The 24,475-nt window shown below is 35.7% G+C and overlaps 1 protein-coding gene across 1 annotated transcript in view; it reads right to left on the reverse strand.

The window, feature by feature from the left end:
- LOC129941029 (two pore potassium channel protein sup-9) overlaps nucleotides 1-12,940 on the reverse strand; it is a 54,556-nt gene extending 41,616 nt beyond the window's left edge. Inside the window, exon 1 of the mRNA XM_056049572.1 lies at nucleotides 11,994-12,940. Coding sequence (XP_055905547.1) covers nucleotides 11,994-12,120 — 127 coding nt within the window. The 5' untranslated portion in view covers nucleotides 12,121-12,940. The remainder of the gene's footprint in view (nucleotides 1-11,993) is intronic.
- Nucleotides 12,941-24,475: the final 11,535 nt, after the last annotated feature.

Here is a 24,475-nt window from a genome sequence, read left to right on the forward strand (position 1 = left end):
CTTCACAGCCGAATTTTAACGTTTGATGGCCAAATTTGAGACAATCGGTTCAGTAACCAATCAGCTAATACCCGTATGTTTAAGGAACGCAAGATCACCCGAGAACATTGCTGCGGTCCGTGAAAGTGTACAGCAGAACCCGAGGCAGTCTATTCCTCGCCGTACATGAGAACTCGGCATTTCGCAGACTTCAACTTGTAGCTCAAAGTTCATGACCATAGACAACGACTTTTTTTGCTGACTTTGCTTCCAATCGTTTGGAAGAACAATTTAATTTTTGCCGAAAAATCACCTTCAATGGCGAGGCGCATTTTTGGATGGGTGGCTGTGATAACAAGCAAAATTACCATATATCGGACGGCACCAACCCACGTGAGGTTCCCCGGGTGATAATGCATCCGCAAAAAGTTATCGTTTCGGTGTTGATTTCGTGCCGGTGGCGTAATTGGTGCGTACGTTTTTGAAAACGACGTTATCAAGGCGGTCACAGCGCTACATAACGATGATAACTAATTTCTTATGGGCCAATTTGAGCCATATAAACCTAGAAGATATGTGGTTGCAGCAGGACGGCGACGGTGGTACGTGCCACACAGCAAACCCCACGATTGACGTTTTGCATGAACGATTTGAGGGTAAGGTTATCTTCCGCAGCAAAATGCAAAATGCTCTTAAGAGCCTTGCACATGAGAGCGAACAACGAATGAACGAATGGACGAACAAACGTGATTTTACACATTTCAAAAAGTCAATTTCAAACAAAAACACATTTTAATTATAAGAAACCAATTCAAACTATGCTACGATAATAAAATTTGCATTTTGTTCTCAATAATAAGAGAATTTTGTAAAAACAATTTGGTAGTAACGAATTGCAGTGTGTTTGCTACGAACTGTCAAACTCTATTCGCGTTCCACATACTATCCACACTGCAACGAATAAATTGTTCGACAGTTCGTCGCTGTCTGCGAATAGAAATAAAGCTCATTTGAAAGGAAAGTCAAAATATGCGAACATCCACAGTTTTCATGTGCAAGATGCTTTACAATACTATGTTGAATATGCCCGGAAAGATAATTAAAATATTGATGTTCACCTATGACGTGACATTGTACTTTTAGCAGGTTCGACTAAATCATTGCAGCTTGTGATAAACGCCTTTTTTGGAGCTTAATAGCTAACCTAGTTAAATATAAGAATATGATTTAAAAAATAAATGTAAGCATGCAAAGACATTTGAAAGGAAGGCTGATGAAGGCCAATAGCGCAATCAGTGCAACATGGACTATAGCTCATCGATACTTTTTTACGCTGGACAGAATTGGAGATCGAAGCAGTATGACACGGTGAAGAAACTTACTGCGCACAAAATCTTCCAAGTTTCACATAATACACCTAATTTTGTATGTCATTATTTTGGAAACAGGGTTGTCACCTCTGTTCCTTCGAACTTTTAAGATGCACTTTCATTAAAGTTTCAAAAATGAATAAGCACTAGAACACACTGCTGGCTAGATTTGGTGACAGAATTTGGGATCGAACTCAAACTTGAATAAAAACCTCTAACAAATCGCTAAGAAATTCTTAAAAACATTTAACCCTTTTCCGCCTGGTGGTTATGTAGTGAAACCACGTTTTAAAACCTTATTGTCTAGCGTACCAGTATGTTTTTTTGCAAAACCATCGTTGGTACAGATATAACATAGACTCATAAAATAGCGGATTTTTTTAATTTCTTATAAGAAGATTATATTTTGTGAGATTCGAGAGTCAAATTGAGCTCTTTGTCAGTTGTGAAAGGTGTGAAAGTGATCTTACAGGAAATATTAATTATTTTTTATATTGAACAAAATGTCGAGTAAGTTTTTTAGTATACTGAATCTTGTGCATAATGTTTACGTGTTTCTTAAAGTTTTGTGATAAAATAATTGTTTGTATTGCTTTTGTGTATATTTTTGTGGGTGGTTTCTGTGCGTAGCCACTGGGATGTAACTAATTATTTATTTTTTTTTGTTTTGCGAAAACCTTATCAGGAGCAAGAATTTCAACTTTTGATGACGCTTTTCCTGAAAATATTCCTTCCGATCTGGATTCCGAAAACGGAGATGTTGATGATGATGACCAAGCTGAGTTTATGTGTCTTGGTAGTGAAAATGAAGGAGACCCTTCGAGCTTTGCACATGTGTCTGAATCAGATTGGGATTCTGAGGATGAAGTTCTACTTAGCAAAATAAGAGCTACACAAATTAAGAATAATACTGTGTGGACTAAAAAAAACAGATTCTGTAACTGTAATGTGATGGATTTTGTGGCAGAGACTGGACCAAATATTCCGCGTGATCTGGAAACACCTGTTCAGTTTTTTTTACAAATCTTTCCAGAAGAGCTTATTGACTTGCTTGTTTTTCAAACTAACTTGTTTGCAGTACAAAAAGCTGGTGGAGGCGTCTCATCTTTTACTCCGACGGATGGTGAAGAGATCAAAACTTTTTTGGCAATTAATCTGTTTATGGGTATAAAAAACTGCCAAGCTGCAGAGACTACTGGTCAGCTCAGCCAGAATTGCGTGATCAGTATTTGAGTTCGATAATGAGCAGAAACAGATTTCTATGGCTTCTGGGAAGCATTCACCTGAATGACAATACAAAACAACCTAGCAGAGAAAGTACAAACTTCGACAAGCTTTTCAAAATACGGCCAATGATCGAAATACTGGCGCGAACTTATTTGTCATGCTATATGCCCTCGAAACATCAAGCAATCGATGAATCTATGATTAAGTTCAAGGGACGTAGCAGTTTACGTCAGTATATGCCAATGAAGCCCATAAAGCGCGGATATAAGGTGTGGATTCGAGCCAATGAGTCTGCATACATATCTGAATTTCAAATCTACACCGGAAGATCGTCGGATTCTGCTGAGCTTAATCTCGGTGCTCGTGTTGTCAAAGACCTGACTCAAAAATTAATAGGAAAAGGGCACCATGTGTTTTTTGACAACTTTTTCAATTCCGTCCAGCTTCAAAAAGATTTGAAAAACCAAACCATTTATTCTTGCGGAACTGTACGAGCCAATAGAAAAAATCTGCCAACTGACCTTCTTAGTGATAAGTGTTTGACAAAAGGAAATTCCGACTGGCGGGTCAGCAGAGACGGAATGGCGTTCGTAAAGTGGAAGGATACGAAAGCTGTCCATATCTTAGGAAACTTTTTGGACCCTTCCAAAAATACAACCACCATGCGTAAGCAAAAAGATGGTACTTCGGTATCCATCAATTGCCCAGAAATGATAGCAGTATACAACAAAAACATGGGATTCGTTGATAAAGCCGATATGTTGAAGTCATGCTATGATATCGATCGGAAATCGAAAAAATGGTGGCATCGTATTTTTTGGCATTTCCTTGATGTTTCTGTTGTGAACTCATTTATTATTTTCAAAGAAAGTTCAGTTGAGAATGATAAGTCATTGACATTGAAAGAGTTCCGAATCGCAGTAGCAAATGGACTTGTAGGAGCTCATACACACCAAACCCGCAGAGGAGGCCGCTTATCAGAATGTTCAAATACAAACCACTTCAAACTAAATGTTCCTTTCGAGGTGAGATATGACCAATCCGCACACATGCCCATATACGGTTCTTCTAGAAGATGTGCATACTGCAGTACAAAAACCCAGCCTCATCGTTCAAAATGGTGCTGCTCTATTTGTCAAGTAGCCTTGTGTTTATCATATGAGAAAAATTGTTTTGTTAAGTTTCACACTAAATAAATAGAATACATACATTCACATGTTTACAAATTTTGTTTCGATTTGTTTCAGAATAAAAACGTGCTTATGGCCTGGTGGTTACACTGATGAACCACACAAAAAGGAGTAATTCTAGAAGTATATTTTTGTGAAAATTTTTATTTTAAAGTTAATACAAACTTAATTGATATTAATAAAGAAAATTCTAACATTATTTTTTGTAAATTCAAAAAATGTATTAATTCGGGCGGCAAAGGGTTAAAAGAAAGACAAATTAAAGGAAATGTTTTAGTTAAGTATACTCATTCACCACATTGAACGAATTTTTTAATTCACTGAATAAATGACAACTTCTGGAATGTTGGTGCACGTCGAATTGGGTGCCTATTTTGCCACTTTAAAAAACTGGGATAAAGTCTACAGGAACAGACGCAGTCCCCAGCAACAGGGCAAACCGGTGAATACAAAATTCAAATTCAAAACTGCAGTTGCCTCGTGTAAATACTTATTTGAATGTGAAAATTTCCGATTCTAAGTTGAATAATCAAAGTATTTTTAAATTTTAAATAATAAATTGGGTGGCACAACAGTCCTTTTGAGAACTAGGGCCTAGTGACTGACAACTCTCAACCATTCCTGTGTGCGAGTACTGTTTTCAGGGATGGAAAAGTTTTAAGCCGAATCCCAACGGCAAATTTGAGAAAGCACTTTTCATGACAAGAATTAATCTTGGAGAATTTGTAAATTCCTCGCAAGAGGCAGTACCCGTGAAAAAAAATGTAGGTGGCATAGGCAGGGATGTTATTTCATATAATATTTGAAAAGCCTGCATAAGTTCTTAGATTTCACATGTCTTACAAAAATCTGGAAGAAACACAAAACACATAACGGATTTCAACAGAAAAATGCAAAACGGTTTGAAAATAAGTGTTGTTATTGTAACGATTCTTGTTTCTTAATTATATTATTATATCAAGTTTTTGAAATACTCGAATATTAAAAAATATAACAACAAAATTGAAAACGAGTGTTTTTAAAACTTGAGCCAAAAGTTAAAATCACAGTTTGGATTCGAGCTTAAGCACTTAAAAATAACTCTAAAATTTATTTTTTTAAACTATGAAAGCTTGAGCCAATGTTTGCTCGAAACTGCAAACAGGGCCTGATTATGGGATTCGCGGCGAATTGTTTTGTTTGCCATTTTTCAATTATTGCTTTCGATTCTTCATTTTGATTTCGACCAATTAACGAATTCAAAGGCGAATTTGAAATGTCATAATGTTTGTTGGCGAATTGAAATCTGACAGCTTTTTTTGGCCGATTCACAGGAAAAAGAGTGTTTATTATTATTCACTGTCACTTGATTGTTATTATATAAAAATTTGAGTTAGCTTTATTTTAATATATTTAAATATACACGACAGTTGATTCCATTTTTTTTAATATTGTTTATTGAATAAATAACCGCAACTTTCACAAATTCAATGAAAACAAAACAAAATTTGTGGAAAGCTGTCAAATCAAAAGTATCAAGTCATTGGAATATAGGAAGAAAAAGTCAAACAAAAAGTGTCTAATTACTGGAGTATAGGAAGAAATATTTTAAAAACCTGGGGTGGAATCGGCTAAGGTGATTTTTGATTGTTGACAGTCAAAATAATCGAATTTGATATGTGCAAGGTGATAGTCAAATTGATACCTAAAAAGCTGTCACTAGAAAAATTTGATAGTCGTTTTCCTACAAATATGTCGTTTCTGAATAGAGCTACCAGACGCTTACAAAAAACAAATGGACATTTTTTTCAGTTACCCTTAGGTACAAAAACACATTCGTATAACCGACGAAGCTTATGTAATTCGAAAAACACAAGAAAAGTTAGAACGTTATTTAAACACAGCCAATTTGATATCTACTTTTATTTAGATATTTTATAGAAATCATTTTAAAATTTTACCATAGCAACAATGAATTGTGACAACTACTCGTATATTCTTAAAATTGTTCAATCGAATTGAATTGAATTGAATTGAATTGAATCAGCTTACACAAACAGAAAAGTCTGCGATAGTCAATTTGACTATCAAAAATTTAATAATCAACTATCACTTTAGCCGATTCCACCTCTGGTGTGATAAATAAATTCGAAATTCTAAAATAAATTAAAAGCTCGATCTAGTAATTCTCGGTTTATCGTAATTTCAAAAATATTTTGAACTCAAGCATTTCTTTACACCTAATCTTACAAACGTGTAGAACTCAGAACCTAGGAATTTCAGATCTCAATTGAATGAAACTGAGCTCTAACGTATTTTTTGCTAACTATGTAGCACTCCATAGGTAGTTCTGACATTTTACGAACATTCTTTTTTTGATAACACCTACTCGTGTTGCAATGAACATTTTTACTTCAATAAAGATCAAAAGAAGTCCAGTAGAATAAATCTAAACAAAATGTACGGGTGCTTGTCTCGTTGACTTGCAGAACGCCATTGACACCGTATGGTTAGAGGGTCTGTATCTAAAGTTAAACAGACTTCGCATAAGTAAACCACTGTTGTATATGCTTTATGACACGCTTAATAGTAGACAGTTTATTGTCAAAATTGGCAATGTAACATCTACCAAAATCTTTGATACTAAAAATGGTTTTTAACAGGGTGCGGTAACTCGCCCATCTTATTCAGCATGTACACCAGTGATCTGATAGCAATTCTGACTCAGGCGATAGCGTACGCCGACGACAGAAGGCCCCAAAAATTATCAAGACACTTTTGCATTGTGACTTCGACAAGATTCAGAACTATTGCGATGACTGGAAGTTGAAAATCAACATTCAGAAATGCGAAACTATTCTGTTCAAGACTCCGCTATATGGAGTCGAGACATCCTCGCACTGGACGGAGCCGAGTGCCTTCGGTTCAGTGGGACTGTTTCCGATAGGGACCGAAGAGATATGGTAAGGCAGGAGAACCAGTTTTGAATTGAGAATGTCATTTAAAGTTGTCTAGGGTGTTTGGTCTTGGTCGGCTAACATTGGTTTAAGGATTGAGTTAGGGACAGTCAAGGTGCACCATAAAAATTATAAAAAAAGGCTTACTGTGGCTGTTGTAGTTTTTAAGTAGTTTTAAGTAATTTTTAGTAGTATTATTGGTTTTGGTTAGTTTTAAGTAGCTCAAGTATTATAGTATAAGTTTCGGTTGTTTTTTTAAATATAGTTTTAAGTTTTATATAAAAAAAATTGATTACTTACCAAGTTTTTTTTTTAATTTTCTTGGTTTTAGATTAAGTCTTGTTATTTAGTATTATTGTTCTTAGGCTGAAAGACAGTACTTATAACATAATGGATTAACTTAGAGCACCCGGATAGGGCCAGTAAGATAAGAAATTTTCCAAAAAACTATTATCCAGATGAACAATACGACAATATTTATAATCTGTTAATATTTTTAAATGTTTCTTTAATGTCAAAACGGGCCTGTTGTCTTTTATAAACAGATTTATTTACACTTTTATCTGGTCATGTTGTTCATATGAATATAGACTATTTTAGATTGGATGTTATTACTCGACATATGTAATTGATATAATTCTTATGTCTATTTGTGCAGATTCAAAACTCGTAGTGATTTTAAATGTTAAAATGTTTAATATCTTCCCACACATTGATGTGGAAAATATGTAAAACCAAAATAAAGCGCCCGAAAATGAAACAGTTTAATGGCTTCAAATGCATACATATGTGACGTACATGTTGTGACAATTTGGTCACAGCAAAGACTTATTTGTGAACGCAGTATAAATACAAACTTGGTATTTTTACGGTAGGTTACAAATCCTTTATTTCAAAGAAAATAAGTATTAATACATATGAGTTCAATAAATGGTCTTACTAACTTAGTCTAATTTATGGTAAATAGCCACCAAGTGGCCGGCAAAAGTTAAATTTTTAAGTGGTCTAGAAGAAACTTGCCTCGTGGCTTACAAAAATGGTGAAGCTATAATCCGGTCGTACCAACATTCAATCATACTAAAAAAAAAAGATGTAATTATTAAAATGTTGAATTATAGTTTGTTTGATGATTGAATGTTGGTATGAACAGATTATAGCTCCATCTTACACTCGGTTGGAGTAACTACAATTCTTTTTTAGGATGTACACACATCCCTCTAAACACTCCCCCTCTGTAGTTTCTCCTGGGCAAGTGTTAGGTGGCGTCTTGATGTCGAGGACAGCTAGCTTGACTGCGGGTCTTTCATACACCCCATTCGCCGTCTGTACGAAAGCGCTTCGTACTTGATTATCTTTGGATGATCTTTTCACGTTTACTATTCGCCCTTTCGGCCAGCTACTCCTGGGACTAGTTGGGTCCACAATAAATACTAAGTCTCCCACTTCTAAGGGTTTTGCCGGAGTGAGCCATTTTGTTCGTCTGGTAAGGTAGGTATTCTGCTATCCAGCGCTTCCAGAAACGGTCCGCATACTGTTGTGAGATGAGCCAATTTATCCGCAATACTGTTGCGCCATCGTCGAATTCTGCTAATGGTTTTGAGCCACATTGCGATCCTAACAGAAAATGGTGGCATAATAGAGTAGAGAACATTTTTAATAGATCGTACTAGCCGCTCCCAGCTATACCGCCCATATGTGGCGAGCCAGGGGGTATAAACTTCCACTGCGTTATTGTGGTGGTGAAGGTTTCCATCAGTTTATCTTTCCGAATACTGACTGCGGCTTCTGTCAGCTCTCCTTCAGCCCAGCAAAAATTGGTACCGTTATCGCTATGGAACTCAATCGGTGTACCTCTTCTGGCTATGAAATTACGAAGGCAAAGAATGCAAGAATCCGTTGTCAGCGTATGAGCAACTTCTATGTGAACCGCTCTAACGGTGAGGCAGGTTAGAAGAACTCCCCATCGCTTTTCCGTTCTTCGCCCTACGGTGACACATAAGGGGCCGAAGTAGTCCACGCCCACATATGCGAAGGGTCGGCAGAACGATGCTAGTCTCGCTTGAGGAAGTGGCGCCATAATCGGTGGGTGCGGCCGTGCTTTGTTTATTTTGCAACGTGAGCATAATTTCTTGATAGCTTTGAGAGCGGATCGCAGTTGAGATATATAGAATTTATGACGAAGAGTGTTGACGACCGTTTCATCACTTTGATGGTTAAAATGGCAGTGAACTAATCGATAATTAGCGCCGTAATTCGATGGTATCTTGGAAAAATAACAGGCAGTCTAAGATCTTGATTGAATTCTAGTTTTAGAGAAATTCGTCCATTAGCTCGTATAAGATGGTTTTCATCCAAAAATGGGTTAAGGTTAAAAAGTGGCCTACTTCGTTCAACACCACGGTTCATTGTTAAATCTGCAATTTCTTCGGCGTATACTCATTTTTGTGCCTCTTTCACCAATGCATTTTCGGCTGACGTAGTTCGCTTCTTGATAGGGGGCCGCTCACTTTGAGTGTTTTATTCCTTCTGGTTGATGTATTGTTAACAAAACGCAGGGCATACGCCGTACTCCTCAGCAATTTTCGCCAGATGAATATTTCGTGTGACCGAAAGATGTTTTCTTTATGAAACTGTCAGCGTTCAAAACATTTTAAATTATGCAGCTAATATATATGTCTTTTAACGAACAGTCCATATATTTTTTAGAAATATTTTATTATTGCAGATTAGATGTTCTAATTGAATCCAAGAACGGGATGAATCTAAGAATTAGGCCTTTGGATGATGTTTTGTGAAAACATTGCTGAACCGATTTCTTATACCCTTACCCCAAAATTGAAGTTCTATGTCAGACTGAGATTAAAATCAGAGTTTTAACTCTTGTGAATTTGATGAAGAAGTGAGTTAGAGTTCAATCGAGCTACAATTTATCAATAAAGAGAGTTTTAGAGACTAGAACTTTGTCAAGAAATTGACGTTTAATCCTTTAAAAAGTATTGTTTTGGTTTTGCACTTTGAAAAACTTAATTTTGTCAACCAGTGTAATCATGATGAATTTTAAAGAGCTTTAAAGAAATATACTATGCAAGGCCGGGTTTGAGGGAGGGCAACCGGGGTGAAAGCCCCGCGGCCCCCACAATAGAGACTTTGGAAATTTTTGGTTTCAAATTCCAACTAGTAAACACTTGTAAACTTCTTTTCCTTTGATATGTATTTTTTTTGTTGCTCCTTTATCTTTAGCTACAGCCTAGTACTTAAATAACTCCAATCAGGCAATCAGTGAAATATCAAAATCTCAAATCCGCCTTCATCCCAGTGATTGACCAGCTATCCGTTTCTCTTACTGAAATATTACATGCCTATGAAGCTGTACGTTCGAGATTTGGATTCCTGAATCACATCGAGAACATTGGTGCTGAAAATTTTCACGCTGCAGCAGAGGTATTAGTGAAAATGTATCCGCATGATTAAGAGCCTAGTCTTGGTAATGAGTTGTTTCAATTTGTGTCTTTGATTGACTCATATAAAATGGAAAAGGACTATGAAAGAGATCAAAAGCCGGAACTATTTTACTACCAAATTCTCGAAAATCAAAATTTCAGAGATTTCAGACCTTGAAATTGCATTGAGAATGTATTTGGTTTTGATGGTAACAAATTACACTGGAGAGCGCTCATTAAAAAAAAAAAAATAATAGAAAATAGGATTCGAACCACGAAGGGGACAAAACCGTCTATCGAAGCTTTCTCTCCTCAGCATTGCAAGTCATTTACTCCGAGAACTGGATTTCAACGAAATCATCAACGATTTTTCGGCGAAAAAAGCTCGAAAGGTTCCATTCGTTAAGCCTAAAATTTAATTCAGATAATTCTTTTTTCCCTTTATATTTATATGTGTTTGTTCAATAATAAACTAATCTACTTGGTTTCACAATAAATTATTTATTAAAAAACTCAGTGAAAAAAAATTGTTTACTTTAGTTTGAAAATAATTTGGGAGGAGGGGGCCTCCTTTATTGCCCCGGGGTCTCTGGACCTCTAAATTCGACCCTGATACTATGTGACTTTATAAAATTACAATGGCCAGGTTCAAGCAAAATAAGGGACTTGAAAATAAAGCAAGTTCCTAGTATCTGATTAGCCAGCTGCCACAAGTTTGCCTTCCAATTAAGGTAGCTTTATTGGAAAGTTGATAGGAAAGTTAATCAAGAAAAACCTCCCACTTCCGGTATTACACTGCTATTTTGTTTTGAAGTGTCATTCGGTGATCCACGCTTTGTTACACAAAGACTTTCCGAAGTTTAAATCTTTCTTTGTAATGTGTGCATTATTTTGACAGATATCTTTTGTTTCTACTTTCGTTACTCGCTCTACTTAAATTCTTATATTTAGGTGTTTTCTCTACTAAACACAAAACGAAGCGAAAAAAATGCGAAAAATCATACCAAGTCTACTCCTGTCAAAATGACAGTTGATCATGTCTTTTCATTCAACTCAAAAGTTGAACTTTATTAATCTAGGATGTATTTATTTTACACACAGCTTCATTTATTGTTTTGTGTAAAAGGGTCCCTTGTCAATATGGAAAAGAAATAAGTAATATTTCTTTCTTTCTTTGTAGATAATAATGTTTTTGTTACTTTTTGTATATTAAAGAAGAGGTTTGTGAAGTAAAGTTCTGAATTTGAAACTCATGACATTTGAAAAACTAACTAGTGCCTTGGTTAAAACAATATATAAGGAACTTGAATGTAAGGCAAGTTTCTAGCATCTGATTGGCCAGCTGTCAAAAAATTGCCTTCCAATTAAGGCAACGTTAATGGAAAGTTGACTGGAAAGTTAGTCAAAAAAAAATAACTATCAATTCAAGTCTACTTCTGTCAAAATGATATTCGATCAGTTCTTTTTCGCTTAACGGAAAGCTGAACTTTATTCCTCTATAATTTGTTTTAATTTTATGCACTGTTCCATTTAATTTTTTCTGTAAAAGAGTTGATTGTCAATTTGGAAAAGAAATAAGTAATATTTCTTTACAATACAAATCGTGATGGACTTGCAGCTTGACTGAGGGGTGTTTTTTTTAGACAATAATGTTTTTGGTAGTTTTTGTACGATGAACTGAAGGTTTGTGAAGTAAAGTTCTGAGTTTAAAATTTATGACACCTGAAAAACCAACTAGCTGCCTTTGTAACTATGTACGTTTAAAGAATGAAGTTGACTGCAAATGAAGTCAATTAAAGAAAATTTTTTAAATTTATTAATTATTTGAAAATATACAAAAAAAAAACTTACCTTGAAGTGCCTCCCAACGTTTTTTCTCTGTTTCCGATTCGAGTGCATCAAAAACTGCGGCACCAACCAATAGGTAAGTAAATGTGCACACGATCAAGGATATCGTGCGAACATTTTGTTTCTTCATTCTTCATTTAGGCCAGCTTTATACTAGAACTTATGCTACGCGCCAATTTAACCCGACCACTCTTACTTTATTTCTCTATTATAACTTCTTCTTTTTGTATTCCACCACGTAATACTTTGACGTATACTTATATTTGCTTCAATCTGAAACTGACGCTTACACTGACACTTGACGTTGACGCTGACGCTGACGACACTATGTGTAATCAAATCAATTTTATGCTAACTTTTCTCAGGCTCTGTTATCGGATTTATTTTTCCACATGTTGGCATTTTTGGTTGTTCTTTTTTTAAAGCCTCCTACTTTCTACATTATTAATGGTCCAGGTATCCAATTATAAAAAAGAAAAAACACTAACGCTATCTACACTATATTATGTTCGCTGAAGGCAAACGCTAAACGCCAAACCACAACGACAACGACTCCCCCTCCCCTCAACTATAAAGCAAAGAGGGATTTACGCGATCTTCACAACACTGAAGTATAATATCAGATTTCACTATAATATTTATTTAAGTAATTGAAATGCATTTTCACAACTTTGATGTTTTTCTTTTTTCTTATATTTATTTTTAGCTGCCCTTGGAAGTTCACCATTTTCTTATCATAATGTATTTTAAAATGATGAAAGATTTTTGTACATATTTATCCTTGATGGCATTTTGAGATTTATCACGCCGCGCCGCAAACAACCAGCATCATTTTAAGCACAATATTTTCTAAGCATCATTTTCATGGGCAGTCGTTTTGGCCTTTATATCGCACCACTCCACGGATATACACGAGTAAATCCTACAGAAGTAGTTTATCCCATTCCAAAGGAACAACTTTTGAGTTTTATGATTTCATATAAATTACGCTAGTATGTACCTAGGTCCCGAGCATTTATATTGGAAACAAATATTTGAGATTGCCCTCGTTAAATTGTTGGAAACATTTTCTCAAATTTTATTTTACTATGGGTATAGCCCCGATTTTTATGAACAAAACAGAAAGAAAAACATTAAACTTTATGTTTTTTTTTAAGAAATACACAAGTAAGTTGCCGAATCCTTTCGTCCTGAGAATAGTAGTTGAGGCCTACCAATGTGAAAACTTTAGCTCATCCATGCGAGTGATAAATATAACCGACATAAAGTAATAAATTGTGCAGGTACTTTTTCTTCCAGAATCGGACTTTTTTATTTTTGACAGCAGCTGTCAAAAAAAAAACCTATTGTACGGTACGGTAGAGGAAAAATAACACTCGCACTCTCACACACTTTTTGTTATAGGCAGGATAAAGGACGAAAGCTGATGAGTTGAGTCGTATAGTTGTAGAGGATGCGCTTTTTAGCAGAGATAAAAATTCTGTAGGTCTAAATATGTTTGTTGATTATGTACATATGTACTTTTCTCAATTTACAAAATGATATCTCACTAAATTTGTTTTTACCATAAACAATTTATATCACTTAAATTTTATAGGAAAAATGTCCTTTTTTCTGTTTTTTTAGTTTGAGACTTTCAAGCACAACAAAAGGACATGAAAAATTGCAAAAATTTATTTAGAGGAGGAAAAAAATCAATTTTACATTTCACAGGAACTCGTTTAAGAGCAAAATCAAATTGTGTTATGACTTTCCTCGAAGCCCCGAATATCTATCTTGAAGATACCACCGACCGTATTAAATTAACACTCCGTAACAATTATATAATGTATACCGAGAGGGAAAGAGGAATTTTATTTATTTCATTTCTCTTCTTTTAATCCCATATCATATTAATGTGTTTTATTTTTTCACTCCGGGTATCCTTTTGCAGCTTCCTTGTTCACACCACGCACCGAACAAAGATTTGAAATTAAGGAAAATTAGAATAACTTAGAGTTGAAGGGGTTGAAAATGGAAAATGTTTGTAATTTACATTATTTAAATGCGATATTATTAAGTTATTTAAAAGAAGGAAATACGAAAAAAAGCACAGGCGCGTTCAAAATCAACTTTGGTCCTTTTTGTAATTGTAAAACGAGCAATTAAAACGATTTTGGTCCTTGCTAGAGTAAAGATTCAATGTATGTGCCTGTTTTGCCTGAACAAAAATCGTATAGTGGAAGGGAGATAGGTCATTCCTTTTTTTCGTCCTGTTCGGTAGGTTTTTTTTCTTTTCTTTTTGTGTTCTTCTTTAAGGACAATTGATAAAATTTATGTTACTTCTGCTTCTTTACTATCTACTGTGTTGTAATAGAGCGCATTGGACCAGGCATCTGTGCTGTGACTGTGAATATAGGATGTGGTGAAGATGGAGAGAGATTTAACATTTAAAAAGCTTTTCATGCGTATTGAGGAAGAATATATTTAGAAAAGGGAATAGGAAGCTTTTAGGATGATGTGCAAATGAGTTGCCATTGTTTGATATTTTTTTTTTAAATTGCGTGCTTTTGAAAAAAATATTTTTTAAAATATCGGATTTGACAACTCTGAACGAACAAACCTTTTTACTAATTATCGAACTGTCATTGTCAATTCATTCAGTAAATCCAATATTTTCATCTAGGTAAAGAACACGAACAAGAAACGTCTTCAAATTGTAAAGAATATTAATCGAAATTCTGAGTCGGTGGCCACAATTTTAAGAGCGTTGTCTCCAATTTTCGGTCGTAATTCTCAAATTAACAACATTTTTAGTGCAAAAGTTCGAGTCGAAACATTCGTTGTGAAGGGTAGAATGAAACACTGAATCTTCAGAAGAAAAAAAGAACATGGATGAAAAGCGTGCGTCGAAAATGTGTAGATGTTCGGAAGCAGAAATAAAATTCCAAGGTTTTATGATCTATTCAATAGAACAATATTCCAAAATTGGACGAACTAATGCTACGAAAAGGGATTTTAACGTATAAGGATCCCCAAACTCTTGGGAGTTCCTAAATACAAATCCAGACATAGCGTTAGCTCTCAATATAACATAATCAATATGTTCATTAAAAGAAAGTTGTGATTCAAAGATAACTCCCAAATCTTTTTGACTTACAACTTTTTGCAATGCTGTATCTACCATCTTGTACTCAAAAAATATTGGCACAGTGGATCTTGAAAAAGACATAACTGAGCATTTATTTACGTTTAGGTTTAAAACATTCAAACAACACCATTCATTCAATGCATCGATATCTTTTTGTAAGTCTAAGCTATCAGCAATTGACTTAAAGATTTTCACATCATCCGCAAACATCAGACATTTTGAAAAATTAATCACCGTGGGTAAATCATTAATGAAAAGTAGAAACAACAAGGGTCCAAGGTGACTGCCCTGAGGCACACCAGATAATTTTCTAATTTTGACAGATAGTTTAGATCCAATTTTAACAAACTGAGCGATTGCATAAGTAATTACTCATCCATTTAAGGAGTGCTGACAGTTTTTTCAATTAAATTCGATGGCTGACCCTATCAAACACCTTTGAAAAATCAGTAAAAACTACATCTTTGGCATTTGTTTTCCATGTTTCTTAGGCAAAAGTTTACGAAAAGAGTCAAATTAGTCGCAGTCGATCGACGTTGGACAAAGCCATGCTGGTAAACAAATATATGATTCCTCACCTTCAATTCAAAGATCTTAGGAATCAGTTGCAACTTGGCAATGAGTCGATAATTCTCCACATCTTGCTTTGAACCAGATTTATAAATCGGAGTAATATATGAAAATTTCCAAGCATCTAAGAACTCACCACTTTGAAGAGATAAGTTGAATATTTAATACAGATGTTTCGACAAATTAGACGCACATTCTTTTAAAAATTTTGCAGGAATATTATCAGGTCCAAGGCTTAGATTACTATCTAAACTTAAAAGTTCATTATAAACCTCTTCTTCAGAACCCATATCGATTTTTTCAGAGTGATTTATCCAAATATCATTAATTGAAGTATCAACCATAAAGCTTGATTGGAAAAAAGTTGCAAACATATTACATATTTCATTAATATCACTATACTTACATTACTATTGTAATTAATGTTTGAGGGAATTCCTACCGATTTTCTTTTTTCATTATAAAATTTCCAAAAATATTTAGAATCATCTTTGATCCTTGATTCAATAGACCATAAATAATTGTATATAAAAACTTTTTTAAATAAACGGTGATTTTTTAAGAGCTTGAGAATTTAAAAAAAAAAAAAAACGCATAAAATTTGCAAAATCTCATCGATTCTTTATTTGAAACGTTAGATTGGTCCATGACATTTACTTTTTGAAGATAATTTCATTTAAATGTTGACCGTGGCTGCGTCTTAGGTGGTCCATTCGGAAAGTCCAATTTTGGGTAACTTTTTCGAGCATTTCGGCCGGAATAGCCCGAATTTCTTCGGAAATGTTGTCTTCCAAAGCTGGAATAGTTGCTGGCTTATATGTGTAGACTTTAGACTTGACGTAGCCCCACAAAAAATAGTCTAAAGGCGTCAAATCGCATGATCTTGGTGGCCAACTTACCGGTCCATTCCTTGAGATGAATTGTTCTCCGAAGTTTTCCCTCAAAATGGCCATAGAATCGCGAGCTGTGTGGCATGTAGCGCCATCTTGTTGAAACCACATGTCAACCAAGTTCAGTTCTTATATTTTTGGCAACAAAAAGTTTGTTAGCATTGAACGATAGCGATCGCCATTCACCGTAACGTTGCGTCCTACAGCATCTTTGAAAAAATACGGTCCAATGATTCCACCAGCGTACAAACCACACCAAACAGTGCATTTTTCGGGATGCATGGGCAGTTCTTGAACGGCTTCTGGTTGCTCTTCACTCCAAATGCGGCAATTTTGCTTATTTACGTAGCCATTCAACCAGAAATGAGCCTCATCGCTGAACAAAATTTGTCGATAAAAAATCGGATTTTCTGCCAACTTTTCTTGGGCCCATTCACTGAAAATTCGACGTTGTGGCAGATCGTTCGGCTTCAGTTCTTGCACGAGCTGTATTTTATACGGTTTTACACCAAGATCTTTGCGTAAAATCTACCATGTGGTCGAATAACACAAACCCAATTGCTGCGAACGGCGACGAATCGACATTTCACGGTCTTCAGCAACACTCTCAGAAACAGACGCAATATTCTCTTCTGTACGCATTCGTGTGGTTGGTTTAATGTCCAATAAAGTAAACTGAGTGCGAAACTTGGTCACAATCGCATTAATTGTTTGCTCACTTGGTCGATTATGTAGACCATAAATCGGACGTAAAGCGCGAAACACATTTCGAACCGAACACTGATTTTGGTAATAAAATTCAATGATTTGCAAGCGTTGCTCGTTAGTAAGTCTATTCATGATGAAATGTCAAAGCATACTGAGCATCTTTCTCTTTGACACCATGTCTGAAATCCCGCGTGATCTGTCAAATACTAATGCATGAAAATCCTAACCTCAAAAAAATCACCCTTTAGTTATATTCCCTGAGCAGGCGACACTAATTGCCTCGAAGATTTGAACTGATCTTACTTCTTTTTTAGCCTTAAGTAAAGCATTATTTTAACGATGTAAGCCTTTAGAAAACCATACCTGCTTTTTTGATACCAGCCTTACAACTTTCTTAGGTATAAACTTATCAAACAAATCTTGAACTAAATTTATAAAACCAGAGAAACATGTAGACAATGCAGATCGATCCAAAAATTAATACCAATCTATATTTTGAATATAATTATTAATGCAAAAGTAGTCGGCCCTTTTGAAATCATATTTTAAACCTCTAATAGATAATGGATCAGATAAAGTTCTAAAAACTGATAAGTTAAATTCTATACTTAACGCTTTATGGTGAATACTGTTATTTAACAACGGATTATCATCTTCAATAACCAATACATCAAATTCATTTTGAATATAAACCAAATCGAAAATTTTTCCTATTTCATTTTCAACATTGTTAACCTGAGATAAATTTAAATCAGAAAATGTGTCAGTTACAACGGCCTCAAAATCTTTTAGTACATGTATTGGAAATAAACATTTATCATCTTCAGAATAAAGCATCCCTGTCAAACTCGTTTGTGCAGGATGACCATGGGAAATCCGCGCTGCTCCATAAAGGTTGGAAACAACTTGACAGAACCTTTCGATGTCAAAAAATTCTTTACACAAGGTGATGCGCTGTCATGCGATTTCTTTAACACCGTTCTTGAAAGAATAATACAGAGCTCCCACAACAACACTACACGGAGAGGCACTATATCTATTAAAATGATGTCCAATTACTCGCATTTGCCGATGACATTGACATAATCTGAAGAAATCAGCGTGATGCCAATAGAGCGCTTTTGAGTATTGAGATGGAGGAGACAAAAGCGGGTTTAGTGTTAATGAGAGCAAAACGAAGTATACGCTGTCATCAAGAAAGGACCTGCAACACCGTTGACTTGGTCAAAACGTCACCATCGACAGACGTAATTAAGGTAATTAACTTAGTTCCGCAGTCCCATTTCAAAAGATTAAACCAATTTTTCGGATTGTCGTAAAGCACCTTTAAGACCAGTAAGTGTAAAACTGGTGGACAAATTTGAGCTTTTCCAAATATTATTAATGTGAAGAAGACGCAAATTAAGGTTTGTCGATTCCGTTTAAGACTTTAGTTCTGCGGCTCCAACTCACACAAGAAATCAAGACAGTCGTTAACTAACAACACCATACCTTTTTTAGTTATGACCCAATACAACGCGGTAATGTGGGACAGGAAACAATTGTGCCCCAACGCGATCAAGGCTAGCGGTTAAAAATGGAACGCGACGGTAAAACTTAAGTTGTAGATATTTACACATAATATGTTAGTCAAACGTCAAAAGAGAAAAAAAAAAATAAACAAACAAGCTAAAATTCATAGGTAATCGTTGGACAGGTTTAGGCAGCATAATGGTTTTCATTTACAGTCAAGTTCATTCTTTGAAAGTAAATTTTGACCAAGGCAACTAGTTAGTTTTTCAAGTGTCATGAATTTCAAATTCAGAGCTTTACTTCTACTTTACAAACCTCTACTTTAAGTTCCTAGTACAAAAAGTACCAACAAAATTATTGTCTACAAAACACTCCTCAGACAAGCTACAAGTCCATTACGATTTTAATTTTTATTGTAAAGAAATATTAAATATTTACAGAAAGCATTAAATGAAGTTGTACAAAAAATACATAAATTATATAGTAATAAAGTTTAGCTTTCAGTCGAATGAAAAAAACATGATCAACTGTAATTTTGATTGATAGATACTAGAGACTTGCCTAACTTTCAAGTCCCATCAGTCGTCTGACCACGCCCATTCTTCTTAGGAAAATCAAGAAGTGAAAAGTTTTAATTTTATTATTTAAAAAAAAACTAGATCAAAAGAACGCCGAAAGCCGAAAGTTTGAGGTATCAGACATTACTTTTTCGAACATGAGGAAGGTTTATCTGTAACGGTGAACGTAATGCGATTAAAAAGAATGATAAATTGTTTTGCTATATCGACAGTTGGAAGATGTGTATGTATGCCGTCTACGAAACTTATTTTCAATACGGTGTTACAAGTGCCACACAAGCAGAGAACCTATCCTAATTCTACAAATAAAGTGTTTTGAGCGTGCTATTTCTAGAAGGGATCACAATTGGCCGTAGAAATCTTGCTATTTAAAAACTTTATACTTTTTTCTTGGGCATTACGTTTTGCTTTAAATCATTTCAAAATCTTAAAAATGGAATTCGAGAATTTATAAAGCACAAACAACTGCAAAAGTACAATCGTGGTCAGTGGCACCCAATTAAGCTGGTATTCTTTATTCTTTAATATCAAAATAGATTCTTATTGAAAAACTCTGCATAGTAACTTAAGTTTTAAAATAGTTAAAAGACAATCCGTTAGAACTCTTGACTACGATTTTTAAATGAAAACAAAGTTAAGCTTCACTGATTAGTTAGGGTTTTGCAAATTTATTTTTGGGGTGACTTTTAGACAACAACTTTTAAAATTTAGCATTCCAATTCAAACATGCTGTCAAATATCTCTTTCCATTCGATTTTTGAAAGATACGGAAATATATGAAATTTCAAATGAATAACCTGAAATATCGGTGTGGGTTTTAAAGTAAATATGTTTTTATTTGTTTTAAAGGTTTCTACTTATTAAAATCGAAAAATTAAGGTTTAGCAAGCATATAAGCTTCTAATCTGTACTTAAATTTCTTTTCGATGTACCTAAGCAATTATATTCTGCGAAAATTGATTTTAAATGGAATAAGTAATTTTCATGTTGACTAGTCAACAAAGTTTTGAAGCTGACAGTTAAATTTTACTTTGTATTTATCTAACGGGTGTTTTTGTAAACATTTAATTCTTATTTTACGAACACTTTTTTAACTGGCGGCCATTTTTTCAGCTATCAGGTGATTTACTTTTAGGTTGGTTTAGCATTTTAATACATACAGACTGATACTTGAATAATGCCTCTAAGTTAAGTAAATTTATCCCATGCATTGGTGATTTAACGCTGCTAAGTCTGTCCTAATAAGTCCGAAACGATTGACCACTTGGAGGACAACATTCCCCCCGTTATTGCCAATATACGGCTATAAATGTCGGAAAAACTAATCGCAAACCGGATCACTGGTCCAAACCAACCGTTGTGTTCATATGTATAATACATTTATATATTACAATGGTAGAAAATTATCTTTAAAATAAAGTCAATCTCATGTCAATTTAGAAATAAATATCTTAGTTTTATCCAATTTCTTGGGTCTAAAAAGCACCCTTCATTATCCCTAATTGCTGCTCCGTAGACTGAATGTAAGACTAAGTCAAGAAAAGTTCCGAGTTTTAAACTTTCAACATTTTTAAACTAACTAGTTGTCTTACACATTTTTACAACTATTTAAAGAATGCGGTGGATTGCATAATTAAGACTCTTTGTAACCTGAACCCTCCCACTATACTATATCATTCAGTTACATAGTTCGCCATCCTTACCAACAAGAGTTTAGAAAAACGAATTTATTACGTTTCACAAGAACACAAAAAGTCTGCATAAGTTTTGCTTTTAAAAAACATCAATGGGGCGTATAAGTAATATTTTAATTCAATTGTAAACAAATTCGCTCTATATTTCACACTGATAATGACAAAAGTATATCATCTAGAAGATAAGCATAAGTCCATCGTCGCAGCTAGTTTCCAATAAATCTAATCGTTGTGGTTGATAACTTTGAATTGCATGAGTAGCAAAAGAAAGTCGTTATGAATACTGATACTGCCTTTATCCCAAGCGATTCGAAACACACCATCTTTTCAAGTTTGAACTAAAAGATAACCATCTAGTTAACGCTATATAGCCGAAAGATGAGCTTACGACGGATAAGGCTGTGACACCTGAGTTACTTAAGATTCTCCTGGGAGATTTTAACGCCATTCCCTCACCCAGATATCCATAAAGGTACTTGGCGGTCCGCCGATGATCGAACATGCAACCAAATCAACATTTTGCTATTGACGGAAGATACTCCTGTAGCATACTTGGCGCTCGTACGTGCGGATCAGCCAACATAGATACCGATCACTACCTACATATAGTTGGTGCTAAACTGCGCGTACGAATACCCATGAAAGCTCTTAGGCGAACAACAACCACGAGGAGAAGATTCAACGTTGGAAGACTAAAGCAGGAGGATACTGCCTTTGCCGACCGAGTATCCCTAGAACTTGCGAGAAACCCTACAACGGATGAGATGTGTCTAGAGACCCACTGGCAGCTTTGCAAATAATCCATCAGGAATGCTGCAGAAGAAGAGCTAGGTTTCTCATAGCCCCCACCTAGGAATTTCTGGTTTGACTCCGAATGTGCTCAGGCAAACAAAGCCAAAACGGAGGTCTACATATTGTGGCAGCAAAGGAGGACACGATCTTCCCGCCAGCTCAAACCTGACAAGAGAAGGGATGAGAACACCTTGCTCAGAAGAAAGGAAAAAGCCCATGAGCAGCGTGAAGTCGAGGAGGATTTATTAACAGGAAACAGGTGCGGAGCTTTTATAGAAGAGTCAAACAGAAAACAACGGGATTTACTAGCCGCTCTGGAGCCTACAAAGATAAGGAGAGAAATACCGTAATCGAGACGTCAATGCTAAAAATCAAAAAAGAGATCATTTAACCAGCTGCGATTCCGCCAGCGAGTAGCCACATCAAATCCATTTTGTTGACGATCTAGAGTTCCACCCACCCGACCAGAATGAGATCAAACTAGCTATCACCAGGCTGAAGCCGAACAAAACGGTTGCAGGCGGAGCTTTTTAAGTACGCTGGAGCATATCTGGTAAGGAGCATACACGAGCTATTTACTAAAATTTGGTCGGAAGATAGCATGTCCAATGAGTGGAACTTAAGCAATACTACAGGGGCATTAGCCTTTTAAACATCGCATACAAGATCTATTTTGTGAATGCGTGAAGCCTTTTACTGTCGAACTAATTGGCCTTTACCAGTGTGGCTTCAGACCTGAAAAGTCTCCCATAGACCAAATGTTCACTCTACGCCAAATTCTGGAAAAGACCCAATAACATAACATCGAAACACACCATCTTTGCATCGATTTTAAAGCAGCTTATGACAGTGTAGACAGGAACGAAATATACCGTGCTATGTTAAGTTTTGGTATCCCTACCAAACTGATAAGACTTATCAGGATGACGCTTGAAAAAGCTCGTTGCTGCTTCAAAATTGGAAGAAATTCGACCGAATCTCTCGAAACCACCAGATGACTTCGACAAGGCGAAGCGCTGTCATGTAGCTACTTCAATGTTGTTCTTGAAAGAGTGGTGCGCAACATCAACGCCAATACAAGTGGCACCATCTTTCAAAAATCCACACAATATGGTGCATATACAGATGACATCGACATTATGGGAAGAACAAAACGAGCAGTGACGGGTGTCTTCTCTAATCTCGAGTCTGAAGCGAAGAAAATGGGTCTTGACATTAACGAGGACAAAACGAAGTATTGTCAAATAGAGTCGACTCACAATTGGACTTAGACTTGGTCAAAAAGTGACAATTGACAGGTATAACTTCAAGGTAGTAAACGAATTTGTTTATCTGGACACTGCTGTTAATTCTGCAAATGACATCAGCGCGGAGATCAAATTTAGAATTACCCTTGCTAATTGCTGTTTCTTTGGCCTAAGCAAGCAGTTAAGGAATAAGGCCATATCGCGAAGTACCAAAGAGATATTGTACAAAACCTTAGCCATCCCAGTCTTGCTGTATGGTGCAGAAGCATGGACCCTCTCCCAAGCAGATGAAGGATATCTTAGTATCTTCAAGAGGATGGTTTTGCGTACGATCTATGAGTCTGGTTCGTGTCGACAGGCAAAGTAACATCTGGTGGAGAAGAATCATGAGCTATACGAGCTGTACATCGACTTGCTACTGGTCAAAAAACTGCGGGTTCAACGCTTAAGATCGCTAGGGCATGTTCAGCGATTGAAAATCAAACTCCAGCCCGTAAGGTATTCAAGCCAAGCCTGATGGGAAAAAAAGCAGATACAGGCCTCATCTCCGGTGGAGTGATCCGACGCACGTCAACTTGGTATTCTAGAGATGGAATAAGCTGGCGAAAGTTATTACTTGAGGCCCAGAAGCATAATGTGTTGTAGCGCCAACTAAAGTAAAGTAAGGTTTGATTCACATGTAAAAACTTTAAAAAATGAAAGGAATAACGAATGAAGTTCAATCTACCGAAGAGTGATCACACGCTTACAGTTTACCAAAAACTGCAATACGACTTTGTGACTTATTCAAACAAAGTATGGTCTAAAAATTAACGTTAATACTCAACCTTAGCTTGACCTTTCAAAATTCTTCAAGCCATCTTCCAAAGTCAATTTCAAACATGAAGATTTTTCTTCTCCATGTACATATGTATATCTTCACTTATTTCTCTCAACTCTCAAGAATACAGTACTCTCTCATCAATCAATATTTTTCGATTTCTGAGCCCTCTATACGTGACAATATTTTAAAGCTAAATGAATGTTTCAGTCGTGGTCTTGATGGAATGCCATAATTTATATTGAACAAAAGTTTATTGTCTTATGTTTCGTTTCCATTGTTTCTTCTTTTCAACGAGTTTCTGGAATGTTAAAGTTCCCAGACTTTCGGAAATCTCAGCCGTTGTACTTCTTTCTGGCGTTAAGCTTACGTCGATGTACAGCCCGTTATTCCATCTACTCCTCCACTCCCCTTCTAAGCATACGGGACCGTAGAATCGACTAGACTTAAAGCTATGCGACTGTACCAAACATCGCTTGTTGTTTTTGATTTCAATCAAAGACTTGATAAGAGCTCTCTCTTGTTCAGTTTACGGTTTATGCCG

This window comes from Eupeodes corollae, chromosome 1, assembly GCF_945859685.1.
Source record: "Eupeodes corollae chromosome 1, idEupCoro1.1, whole genome shotgun sequence".
Lineage (NCBI taxonomy): Eukaryota > Metazoa > Arthropoda > Insecta > Diptera > Syrphidae > Eupeodes > Eupeodes corollae.